The 13233-nt window shown below is 45.8% G+C and overlaps 1 protein-coding gene across 7 annotated transcripts in view; it reads left to right on the forward strand.

Moving 5' to 3' along the window:
- The window catches only part of Pde8b (phosphodiesterase 8B), a 237020-nt gene extending 223794 nt beyond the window's left edge, over nucleotides 1-13226 (forward strand). For 5 of the 7 annotated variants that reach the window (XM_021181128.3, XM_085830903.1, XM_021181129.3 and 2 more), the window contains 5 exons: nucleotides 3264-3481; nucleotides 4728-4848; nucleotides 7256-7423; nucleotides 10004-10133; nucleotides 11513-13225. In XM_021181128.3, the coding sequence (XP_021036787.1) occupies nucleotides 3264-3481; nucleotides 4728-4848; nucleotides 7256-7423; nucleotides 10004-10133; nucleotides 11513-11622 (747 nt within the window). In that variant the 3' untranslated portion in view covers nucleotides 11623-13225. Of the gene's footprint in view, nucleotides 1-3263; nucleotides 3482-4727; nucleotides 4849-7255; nucleotides 7424-10003; nucleotides 10134-11512 lie in introns of all 7 variants that reach the window. The other 2 variants (XM_021181135.3, XM_021181134.3) reach the window with 2 other exon arrangements.
- Nucleotides 13227-13233: the final 7 nt, after the last annotated feature.

Raw genomic sequence — 13233 nt, forward strand, 5'->3', positions numbered from 1 at the left:
TTCTTTCTGTATTATAGATGCTTCCAGGTGTATAATTAATAGTTTTTTTTCCATTATGTATACTGCCTCTTCAAATGGTGATGTCCTTTGCTACACAGAAACTTCATGAGGTTCTATTTATTAATTTTTGGTCTTAAAATGCCTATTCTGTCAGAGTCCTGTTCAGAAAGTCCTTTCCTGTACTAATGAGTTCAACCTACTTCCTACTTTCTCTTCTACAGACTTGAGGGATCAGGTCTTCTTTTGAGGTCCTTGGTCCATTTGGAGTTGGGTGAGGTGCAGGTCTCCTTGCATTCTTCTGCATGCAGTCATGCAGCTCGACCAGCACCATATGTTGAAGATAGTATCTTTGCTCAAGTGTGTATGTCAGGTGTTCATAGGTATGTGAGCTTATGTCCAAGTCTCCAATTTAATTCCACTGATCCACATGTCTGAGTTTATGTCAATACCATGTTACTATAGCTCTGTAATACAGCTTCAAACCAGGAATGGTGAGATTGCAAGCAGTTCTTTTACTGTTCAGGATTGTGTTACTGTCTTGGGATTTTTGTTTCCACTTGAAGCTTAAGATTATATCTTCAATTCTATAAAGAATTGTGTTGGGATTTTAATGAGGATTGCACTGACTCTACCAATTGCTTTTAGTAGGGTAGCCATTTCCTCAGCATTAATTCTACCAGTCCATGAGCATGGAAGACCTTTCCATCTTCTGGTATCTCCAGTTTCTTTCCTCAATGTCTTAACGCTTTTCTTACACAAGCCTTTCATGTGCTTTGTAAGAGTTATTTCACATATTTTTGAAACGTTTTGTTTCCCACATTTCTTATCTCAGTGTGTTTGGCATTTGTATACAGGAAGGCTTCTGATTTGTGTGTTAGTTTTATATCCAGCTACTTTGACCAATGTTTTTATCAGTTGTAGAAGCTGCCTGGCGGTTTTTAGGGTCTTCTGTGCATTACAACCATATCACCTGCAAAAAAAGCATCCTCTAGTGTCTTCCTTTTCTGTTGGTATCCCCTTGGTCTCCTTCAGTTGTCTAATAGCTCCAGCTAAGACGTCAAGAACTATACTGAACAGGTGTAGAGTAGACGTTCACGTCTTGCTTCTGATTTTTGTGGAAGTGCTTTGAATTTCTATCCATTTATAATGATGTTGGCTGTGGGCTTGTTGTAAGTTGCCTTTATTTATTGAGATATGTCCCTCATGTCTTGTGGTGGTTAGTGGAGGGAGGGAGGGAGGGAGAAAGGAGGAGGAGGAGGAAGAGGAGGAGGAAGAGGAAGAGGAGGAAGAAGAGAGGGAGAGGGAGGGAGAGAGTGACCCCGCAAACGTGCAGCTAGTAAAAATCTCTGGACATGGAGACACCTGCATCATTCTTTTCTTTACCAGGAGAAATTGATCTACAAGACACAGAATGGCTCCAGCCTAACTCAGCCCTTCCAGCCTGTTCTTATGCAGTCAGTTTGGTCTAGATCATAAACACAGTGCCAGCCGACCAGGCCTCTCTGCTTGCAGTAGGTTTCAGGATGCTCTCAGGAAACTTTGTAAGCTGGCTGGGCCAAGCCAAGATTCCTACCAGCCCTGTGACATGATTCAAGATAGAAGTGACTCCCTTCCTGGATAGAGACAACATTCAAGAAAGTCCCACTATAATACCAAGTCAGTACTGACAGGGATTGCCCCAGGGCCTGGGAGGGCATCAGCAGGACAGGCCTGAGCTTCAGGCTGTCTTCCTTACCCAGTTTTCCCTCCCACAGAACTATGAGAGCAAGCTGGAAACACTGTAAACCTTATCTAGTCTTCCAAGTCTTCCCCAGGGCCTACCTCCCTCTTCCTTCACTGTTCACCCCTTGGCTCGCTTAGCTCCCTCAGTAACTTCATCTAGACTCCCTGCCTGGACTCCTCTCCTTTACTGCATGCTTCCTGCTCTCCTGTTGCTTATCCACAATACTTCAGCAATAAAAATCACTTTCTTAGGAAAGCTATCATTGGCCATTCTGTAGACCTTTGTTGGATAGTTTGGTAGTTGTCTTAGGGTTTTACTACTGTGAACAGACACCATGACCAAGGCAAGTCTTATAAAAAACAACATTTAATTGGGGCTGGTTTACAGGTTCAGGGAATCAGCCCATTATCATCAAGGCAGGAACATGGTAGCACCCAGGCAAGCATGGTGCAGGAGGAGCTGAGAGTTCTACCTCTTCATCTGAAGGCTACTAGTAGAAGACTGACTTGCTAGGACAAAGCCCACACCCACAGTGACATACCCATTCCAACAGGGACACACCTACTCTAACAAGGACACACTTCCCAATAGTGCCACTCCCTAGGCCAAGCATATACCAACCATCACAGTAGTCATTAACCATACTTGGCTACTAAATAAAGCTGAGGAGGCCCTCCATCGCACTGGCCATAGGCGAGTGTTCAGGAGCTGTATATAATAGGCTTTGTCTGCATTCCACAGAGGCAGCGCACTCCCATCACCACATGATGGTCAGCGATCAGTGCTGCCATGCTCTGACCAGCCCCACGGTTACACTCTCGGGAAGTTGGGACTCTTTTTATCTAATCTCACCCATTAGTATCTATCACTGCTTCATCTCTGGTGCTGTGCACAGTACCTAACGCCTTTAGGCATCTGACATGGAATGAATTCCTAATACAGTGTCTTACATAACACCCCATCTGCCAGCTTTCTACTAACTTACGGGCTAAGAAGAATACTTGCTGTCATTTGAGCTCAGCATTAGCATAGTGACGGTCTGGTGAGTTTCTCTAAGCCTTTGCTGCCTGTGAGCCCAGCCCCTGCATTTCTTGATAAGCTTTTCTGTCTTGACTCTGCCTCACTGCCAAGCTCCAGTTACTGTCCCATTCATCCTGTGAGCTAGCTGTGCTATTTACAACTGGCCCCCCAACAAGCCTGCAGAAGCTGATGTGTAAGGGATATCTGTGATGCAGGCTACTTTCCATGCATCACGGCAGAGCATCACAGCATCAATTCAAAAGACCTGCTTGGCTTCTTTGTCAAAGAACCAGCAAACGGACTCTAGACAGTTCAGGTGTTGTAGCTTTTGTGTTCTCAAGAGAATACACAGCACAGGACAGTGCCACTGTGTGCCAAGGCTACTTTCCGCTAAGGCTAGGAGGAAACCGAAAGGAAATTCCAAAGGTTCCAGCCCCAAGCCCTTCTCTCTCCAAGAGAGAGATGGATGCTGGTCTCTAGAAGCCTGTGAATAATGTTCAGTATCCCTCCCCTCCCCCAGGGAAGCCTGGACCAGCTGGATGAGGTGGCTGCTCTGATTGCTGCCACAGTCCACGACGTGGATCACCCCGGAAGGACCAACTCTTTCCTGTGCAACGCCGGCAGCGAGCTTGCTGTGCTCTACAATGACACTGCAGTCTTAGAGAGTCACCACACAGCCCTGGCCTTCCAGCTCACAGTCAAGGACACCAAGTGCAACATTTTCAAGAATATTGACAGGTTTGGCATGATTGGGCTCCCGGGCCTAGGTCTGTGAAGCTAAAAATGAAGCTGAGTTTTCTTTCTCTGGATAGATGGGAATGAAACAGTGGATCTTCACTGTATCAGATTATAAATCAGCTTTGCCCGTCTGAACTTTTCAGACTGCCTTTCCTGCTCTAAAAAAAAAAATCTCATTTAGCCTTCAGTAAGTCCATAAAAATAAATGTTTGTTATGCACTGAAAAGCACTGCCTAAATGTTGATGGCCTCACTAACAAGTCTATCAAATATTTTTATCTTCTCCGCTGTGGCTCAAAGACAATGTATAATCCTGCATTTCCAGGAGAGTTTGGGCTAAGCATCCATCCCCATGAGGAGGTCCCAGTGAGGATGCTGGGAATGAGACAGGTTTCCTTCTCACACAGAGAGAGATGCTCTCAGAACATCTGCAGACAGCACCGTGATGTGATGTGATGTGGTGGAACAATTCTTACCTGCTAACAACTGTGTGGTCAGGCTACAGCGCTTTCCTATACCGCACCAGCAAGCTGCTGAGCAGAGTCCTGGGCAAAGGCCTGGTGGTCACTTGGGCCTCATGACACTGTCTACATGAACTTACCAGTTTAGGCTCTAGAAAAATCTCTAGGGTTACAGAGAGCGGTTGTTCTAATTCAGACTTAAGTTCTAGCGTATCAAGGACCCGTAGAGAAACAATTCTTTCCATGAGCTGGTTTGCTTAGCTCCTCATTGAGTCTCTTAAAGTTAGTACATGATAGGGATTTTTTGATAACCTTGAGCTGTTGCTCCAACCACTGCAAACATCAAACATTTACAGGTTACGGGATTATGGGAAAGGAAAATCTCCCTCAGCACCATCGGAAGAGACTGGCAGTTCTCTCCAGTAGGAACCGGTCTACACCGGTCAAACCTCAGCAGACTGCCACTTTGGCCTGTCCCTTCCACTTCCTTGTTCCAGTGTTTTCACAGGAAGGGATGGGAACTACCATTCAAAACAGTTGCTCGTCACATGACGTGTACTTTCGTTTCTCTTAACATGGCTGTGCTGAAGAGTCAGCTGTCACTGGAGAACGTGGAGTGGCATCAACATGGGCTTACTTGGGGGCGGGGGCTGAGCGGATGGAGTCTGGGATTAGCAGTCACTTGGCTCTGACTCCTTCTGTCCTGGGCTGTGGGGAGGCAGAGCATCAGGGCACTTCTGACTTGGGCTTGGTGTGAGCAGGGAACTTTGTCCTCTTATTATTTAGGAACCACTATCGAACGCTGCGCCAGGCTATTATCGACATGGTTTTGGCTACGGAGATGACAAAACACTTCGAACATGTGAACAAATTCGTGAACAGCATCAACAAGCCACTGGCAGCAGAGGTAAGGGCTCCTACGTAATGAGCTAGTGCAGTGTGCTTCTGGGAGAGCCGAGGTGAGCGAGCCTATGTATCGAGATACTGGCGCGTGTCTCTCTCAGAGCCTGCTCTGGCACCAAAGCATTTTCTGCCTCTCCAATGTGAGGTGATTATCAGCCTGGAGCTGGGGAAGGAGCTGGGGAAGGAGAGGAGGCTGACAGCTGCCCACTGCAATCCCTCAGGCAGGCCCTGAGACACAATGATAGACGGAGGAGCCCCGGGTGAGCAGAATGAACAGGGGTATGGCAGGAAGACCTATTCATTTTCACTTCTGTTCCTTGGACTCATAGGACCTCAAAGCTAGGGAATGCTTTATAGAACCAGACTCTTGCCGGTGGTATCATCTAAGTGAACAAGTATATTAGTTCTTTTTTATTGCTGTGATAAAAATCTCCCATGAAAAGCAAGTTGGGGAAGAAAAGGTTTATTTGTTCTCAGTCAGTGTTTCCTGGAGGGAAGTTAAACAAGACCTCAAGACCAGGAGTCTGAAGGCAGAAATGCTGCTACTTCATGCAGCACTAATTCTGACCGTGAACTCACTCCCAGCCAAGGAAGTATGGCAGACACCATGGAAGGAGGAAGGAAGCTCACAGACACGTTCACCGGTCCGTGCTTAGCCACTTTCCTTATAGATCAAAACCAGTTGTCTGGGGATGCTGCCATCAATAGGTTGATCTTCCCACAACAATGAACACTCAAGACAATCCCACAGAGATGGGCCTACCTAGGCTGATCTGATCTGGGCAATCCCTCAACTAAGACTCCCTTCCTGGAAGAGCCCAGGATATGTCAAATTGATAATTAAAGCTAACTTTGTGACTAAAAAAACAAAAATGTAAGCTTTTTTTCTTTTTTATAAATGCATCATGTTCTCCCCCCCCCAAAAAATAAAAAATAAATTAAAAAGAGACAAAATAACATCTAAAATCTGTAGGGAAGTATAGAGGACCCGAAGAAAATAAAAAGAATATGTTCAAAATATACAAAGTGTTTTTCTTAAATAAAAATTTTAAAAAGAGAGAAGTTTACCATGAGCCTGCCTTATGCGCCTTACAACTCTGGGCTTTAGAAATGAGACAGAATGTTCACCCTTTACTAACATGAAATTTGCTGTCTCCTCGGGAACCATAAGTGTGTTCCATAGCTCCCGAAAGGCATAAGTTTCCAGTCCTGTAAAAGGTAGAATAAATGTTCTGAGGGTAACTTGATGATCAGTAAGGATGCTGACGTTGGCCATCCCATGACCAACCTAGGGAGAGGAAGGTTGCCCAGCTCATCCGTGTTGAACCCCATCGCCCATGGACGCCATCACACAAGCCAGGGGTTTCCTCCTGGCAGAGGTAGAGAGGAACAAGTAAGTATCTTGACGTTTTGAGCATTAAACTATACAGGATGACTGAGTTTGGAATTGAGACAGTCATCACTCCATACCTCCAATTCTGTTTGAGATTTACTGCCTGCCACATCATCTGCAGTAAACAATACCTTCTTAGGGTGTTGGGAAAACAGCATCTCCAACCGTCTTCCCTCAGGGGTCCAATAAAGAGGACCAACCTCACAACAGAATCCCACTATGAGTCAGGCTGTCTTTCAGCTTGGCCCAGCTCTGGAGAGCTAATTAACGGCTTCATACAAACCCATGGTGCCTCTTGGAGAGAATAGTTCTCCAGGCTCTGTGAAATTGGTGTGAATGCATACATGCCCACCGAGTCACAGACCTGGTTCTGTGCCCTGGGCCACTGGCATTCCCCCAGTAGGTACATAGCACTGCATAACCATGTCTTCAGAGACTGCCGAACACACATTCTCTTGCATTTTGGCCCAAATAGCCATGCTTCACACTTCACACTTCACACTAATTATCTCTCAATGAGAGCCAGCCAAGAAGCACACGTGGATGTATACATGGCTGACGAAGGGGGGTGGGTAGGCAGCGAGAGGAAACCAAGTAAAAACAAATGAAGACGGAATTGAAAAGTCACAATTTCTTGACATTTGATGGATTAAAATAACTGAAAGTTGTGTTTTCATACATTTCTGAGGAGTCGGGGAAAGGGAGAAAGGGAGAGAGAGTGGGAGACAGCCCCTTTTAAGGGGATCTCCTAAACTGCTCAGAACAAACAGTGCCTGTTGCTGTTATGCCAAGTCAGTGGATGATGGGGACTTTTGGCCTTTTGAATTCTATACAATATTGATGGTTTTGACAGACAATGCTAACATGTTATTTATGGATGTAGAAAGCAAACAGTTCCCATTGCTAAGTCCCAGACAAACCTGTGTGTCCAGTGAGTTAGCCTCTGTGGGTTTCCCCAGCCCTGATCTGATCGTTTTTTTGTTTTGTTTTGTTTCGTTTTTGTTTTTGTTTTTCCCAGAGTGAGGGCAGTGATTGTGAATGCAACCCTACCGGGAAGAACTTTCCTGAAAACCAAATCCTCATCAAACGCATGATGATTAAGTGTGCCGACGTGGCCAACCCGTGCCGGCCCTTGGACCTGTGCATTGAATGGGCTGGAAGGATCTCTGAGGAGTACTTTGCTCAGGTGTGTTACCATGTGGGAAGTGTCCCTCCCCTTCTAGGAACAGGCCTTAGGCCACAGAACTCTGTGAGTCCCACAGGTAGGGAACTTCTCTGGAAGGCCACCCTTAGCCATCACTGGAGATGTGTGGTTCTCTCAAGAGACAGGCCAGTATGCTAGCCACTGACCAAAACCCTCCTGGGCTAGCGGGAATTCTGTAACTGATGGATCCTGGACTTCCCTAAGAATTAGGAAACTGTGTATTTACTACGACATTACTGTCTCTTTGGTGCATTATGGGAGGCAAATCCTGCTCATGGGTCACCTGCTTTACTCAGAGATAGTTACAGACACAGGTAAGCCCACACCTTGGTTCAAAGGGGTGGATATCTAGAGAGATGGTTCGGTGGGTAAGGACACTTGCTATACAAACATGAGCACTTAAGTTCAAATCTTAGCACCCATGTTAAGAATCAGGGCGTGGCCACGTGAGCACCTTTGACCTCAGCACTGTGCAGGGTCAGAGACGGGGCTGTTGGGGTTCAACAGGGTCAACAGTTGGTCCCACTCTAGGTCCAGAGAGACCTTGTCTCAAAGAAACGAGGCAAATAATCATAGGCAGGACACCTGACATCCTTCACCCTTTGCACACAAGCACCCAAAGACACATGTGCACATAGGCCACACACAACACTCACATATATACATTCATGCATGCACATATACATACACATACCAAAAACTAGTAAAAAAAAAAAAAAGTACCCCTAAGGATATGTCTGTGTTAGATTCTACGGGAATTCAGATTTTTTTCCCCTAGACAAAGGAGAAAGGGGCTTTACAGAATGATATTAGAATTCTATTTTTGAAGGATTAAAAAATGTAAAAGCAGGATAAAAAGATAAAACTCTAAAAGACAGTAAACTGTCAGATATCTTTTGAAATAGAGACCTATTTCAAGGAAAAACTTTAAAGACTGGTGTCTATATGTATCACAGAAGACAGATAGCAAGCAACTGTAAGTAGCACATAGTGGGTAATCTGCTACCTGGCTGGGATGTATAACTGAGGCAGACTGAAGAATAGCTAATGCTGTATAGCAGGGCTGGCTAGGAAGGAGCCTCTGAACTGCAGAAAAGTCAGCCAGGCAGTTCTGAGCTTGTCTGTGTCAGAGATGGGAAGTGGGGAGGAGCAGATGGAGTAACAAGAATGAGGGTATGGCCCACATCACTCTCAGAACATCAGGAGATATTTGAGCTGAGCCAGAAGTCATTAATGGGTTTCCTGGGACCCACATGGGAAGGACTTGATGCTCACTCCTTGTTCCTGACACTGGGAGAAGGTCCCCCTGTTAAGTTCTCAGGGGTCCTTTCTCTTGCAATAATGTAGTGACAATGCCAGTGTGGCCTGAAAATCAGGTTGCAAATGTGACGAGTTCCAGACATTATCAGGGAATGTGGATGTCTTAGTTAGCTGCTGTGAAGAGACGCCATGTCCAAGGCAACTCTTATGAGAACAATATTCAGTTAGGGCTGGCATACAGGTTCAGGGGTTCAGTTCATTATCAAGGAGTGGCAGCATCCAGGAAGGCATGGAACAGGAGGATCTGAGAGTTCCATGTCTTCATCTGAAGGCTGGTGGCATAGACTGGCTTCCTGGCAGCTAGGAGGAACATCTTATCCTCCAATGAGGCTATATCTCCTACTAGTGCCATTCCCTGGGCCAAGCGTATTCAAATCACCACAGTGGCTCTCACTGTTCAGCTTCAAGAGTTCAGACACCCTGTATCACGTGGGATACCCAGATGTCCATGCACCTTGACAGTGGCGTGTTAACACTCCCTGAGGGAAAGCAACACATTCACCTCACAGCTCAACTGCTCTGGTGCCGGTCCTAGAGATGCCCTGACGGTGGCTGCACATGAAGGTGTCCTGTGCTTGCCATTCTGTCATGCAGAATAGTCAGAAGACACACACTGAGAGGTTAAGAGCTAAAAAAAAAAAAAAAGGCCATTCTCACTGCTACGTATGCTTTTTTTTTTAAGTGAAAATAGTTACAAACAACAACAAAAGAGAATAAACAAAAACACGTGAGCATGCCACCAGGGCTACAGCAGCAACTGCTGTTGACTTGTGTGGTCTATTGCCTCCATTGCATGGGCTATTGGAAGTTTGACCTTTGCTGCAAATGTCAGTTAGTGGCATAGGCTGTCCAGGAGTGTAGATGTGATCTTACAAAAGTAAAAGCAGATCACAGGAGAAGGGACTAAGTTCCCCCAGGCCAGTGCTTTGTGGGGAGCTGTGGAATCACACAGAATGAGACATTAGGGCTAGTGATGACACAGCTCTTTGGAAAGCACTGTCCTGGCATCCCTTAGGTCCTGGATTCAAGAGAGGAGAGGGGGAAGGGGAGGGAGAGAGGAGACCTGAACATGGTCACTGTGGGTCACCTCAGGAAACTGCTCAACGTTTGTGTGCTCTGGGCTTCTTCTGAGAAACATGCAGTTCCTGGCAGGGATTCTCACCTGCCCACAGCCGTCACTGCAAGGGATTCTCTCATGTGCCCACAGCCCTGTGCACTGGTGTGTTTTTTTTTCCCTCACAGACTGATGAAGAGAAGAGGCAGGGGCTGCCTGTGGTGATGCCAGTGTTTGACCGCAATACCTGCAGCATCCCCAAGTCCCAGATCTCCTTCATCGACTACTTCATAACAGACATGTTTGATGCTTGGGATGGTAAGTCAGTTGCTACTTTATCACCCACAAAGGACATTTTGTTCTACTTAATGAAGATCACCTTCAATGGCACAGGCTGGACCTAAAGGTAAATAAAATACTAAATTATGTATGTGTGTTTCCTCGCTCTCCTGGACCGGAACACCGCTGGCACAATGCACGAGGGCAGGGGCGGCAGAGATGCCAAGTGGGTGCTCTAGAAGCCCTGTGCTTATGGTAGGGGTGAAAGACTATACCAGGGCCAGCTGTCTAGGCAGATCAACTTTACCTAGGGTGACTGGTCGCTTATAACGTTTCGAGGGACTAAGGGTAGGGACATCCAGGATGGGCGAAGGCCATTGAATGGGGGCTTAGGGTGCCTGGAATGCTTCATTAGCACAGGGAAGCCCTTCAGGAATCTCAGAGGCTGGCTGAACAGGTTTTGCCAGGAGAAAGGAAACTGATCCTATAATCAAACGAAGGCTTTGTGACATTTATCAGGTAGGATGTTTGAATTCCCCAGACAAGGTCAGAGAAAGAGAAGACCTGATAATAAAGGGAGTCTCCCATATTGTGCTGAGCCCAGAGGCTATCCAGTCATGGTGGAATTCTTCAACCTTAATTTAGCAGAGTTTTCCTACATATATACATAAGCCACAAGCCTTCTGTGGGCAGCAGGTCAGGCAGGTGCATCCCAGCATCTGGTGCAGTCTTGGGAGTGTCATGGGGATGAACAAGGCTTCACTTTCCAACGGCCACATTTCCAAAGTGTACAGCCATTTCACTCTCACCCTGGAAGACACCCAACCAAGCAAATGTAGCTCATCCTCTGAGAGTTTCAGGTTCAAGAGAGTTAAGTAAAAACTCTGTTTGTATCTCAGCAGCTAATACATTCAGGCTAGGGACGTAGTTCATAGCTCAGAGTAGGGGATCACTTGCCTAGAGCACAAGGCCCTGGGTTCAACTCCTAACACTACAATAAATGAATGAATGAATGAATGAATGAAATAAAAAAAGAAAGGAAGGAAAGACAGTCAGACTACTGGACACTAAACTCGTGTTTACCTGCTTGTCTCCATGCCTATGTGCATCTGCAGCCCAAGCCCTGACCTTGGGGATGTGTGTCCTCTGGTTGTTTTTTGTTTTTTTTTTTGTTTTTGTGGGAATACACATGCACACAGATGCCAGAGTCATCCTGCAGTCATACACCACTCTCTGTCCCCTAGAGTTGGGATTACAAGCACATGCCACCATGGCTAGGTTTTGCACCTGGTCTGGGAATTGAACTTGGGTCCTCACAATCGCATGGCAGGCCAGTCACTGAATCTCTTCTTGACTGCTGATCCCCCCAAAAAAGCCTAATAACTCCATGTGAACTCAATGGTCTCTTCTGCTTGCAGCCTTCGCTCACCTGCCTGCCCTGATGCAGCACCTGGCCGATAACTATAAACACTGGAAGACACTGGATGACCTCAAGTGCAAAACTCTGAGACTTCCATCTGACAGCTGAAGCCACGCCCAAGAAGGGGACACTGTGAATCACAGGGTAGAACAAGCAAGAGGGTTTCCTTTAAAATGGAAATGACAGGCGGACACTAAGGGGATGGTGTTTAATTTCCTACCTGAATCATGCACGCCCCCAAACTTCATTTCCAGAAACTTATATTCCATCAATAAAAATATGTTCCTTTGAATCACTCAGTGACAAAACGAGCCGCCCGGCAGCCTCTTCTGCCAAGCTGTTAGCCTGCGTGCCCTTGTAAAGCCCACGGAGCTGACTGACTTACTGACGGTACAAGCAGGACACGAGAAGCAAAGACCTGTTGTGTGTCCATCCTCCTGACGGAGGCCAGGTAGCTTAGCCGGGGTTCAGCTCAACTGTTACCAGAAAACTAACTACTGGGGCTTTCCTCAGTGGCAAAAGGATGAAGGATTCCTAAACATCCTCTCTGAGCAAATGGATGTGAGCAAGGAGCTCATTAAAATGAGCAGAATGAGAATGAAATGATAAGTAAACTAGTTAGTTAGCACTGTGGTTCCCATGGCTACATGGGAGACGGTGTGATATCCAAGTCTGAACACAGCCTGGGCCTGCCGGGTGTCCCATGGATGGGCATCAGCCACCTGTGTAGCTCCTTTTCCTCCGTGGAACCTGCCTTTTGGAAGCCAGCTGATAGGGAAGGAGTAGGATCCCAGTTAGGGGAGTCCTTGAGCACCCCTTACTTCAGGCTCAAGGACACAGCCACAAGTCAGAGTATCTATAAAGCCATTAAGTCTGAATGCTCCTGGGTAAGGTTTTTTTTAAAAAAAAATTAAGAGAAGATAAATTTATATATATTTGCTGTTCAAAGATTTTTATTAAAATAATCTAAATGTCCTGAATCTTCACCCTAGTTTGCTGGGCATTACCTGTCTGTCTGTATTTGGGGAGGAAATGGGGAAGTTTCAAGGTTCGGATATCCTTAATTTATATTTGAGATCATGCCATTTGCTTTAATGATGTAAAAAGAGACTGTAAGAAGTGTAGATATGTCGGGACAGAGGCATGGAGAGGCAGTAAATACTATTTTACGCTACCACCCATATGTTGACGTTCCTAAAGCACAAGGGCATATTTTTATACAACTTTTCACAAGGCTCTGTGCTCTGCATACGGTCAGACAGATCTCCCCTCTCTCTTGTCAGCCATCCCGCCTCTATGTGTTACGAACATCAGAAACCAAGTAAACAAAATACCTTACTTTTATTTTATCTGTACTCCATGATGCATTTTAAAGATGTATAGAAACTGAACTGATAGAATCAGTAGCTACATTTTTTTTTCCAAGTGAACATTGGACCTTGGAGTATGTGGAAATTGGTACATGGGGAAGAAAGAGACAACTTACCACTACGTAATGTGCCAATGGTTTTTTTCTATGTTTTGTACCAAAGTGTAACCATATATGACAATTCCATGCAAAGAAATGCATCTCGATTATTTTTGTTAGATGGTGAGAGGGCTTGCTTGCTCAGGACAGGAGAAGGCTTTCTATTGTACTGCTGCGTTATCTACATGTGATGAAATGTTTTTGTGAAGTACTTGTAACTAAATTCTTACAGCCATTTTTCATTCCCAACA

Source organism: Mus caroli, unplaced genomic scaffold, assembly GCF_978045245.1.
Source record: "Mus caroli unplaced genomic scaffold, Mus_caroli_1 scaffold_15, whole genome shotgun sequence".
NCBI lineage: Eukaryota > Metazoa > Chordata > Mammalia > Rodentia > Muridae > Mus > Mus caroli.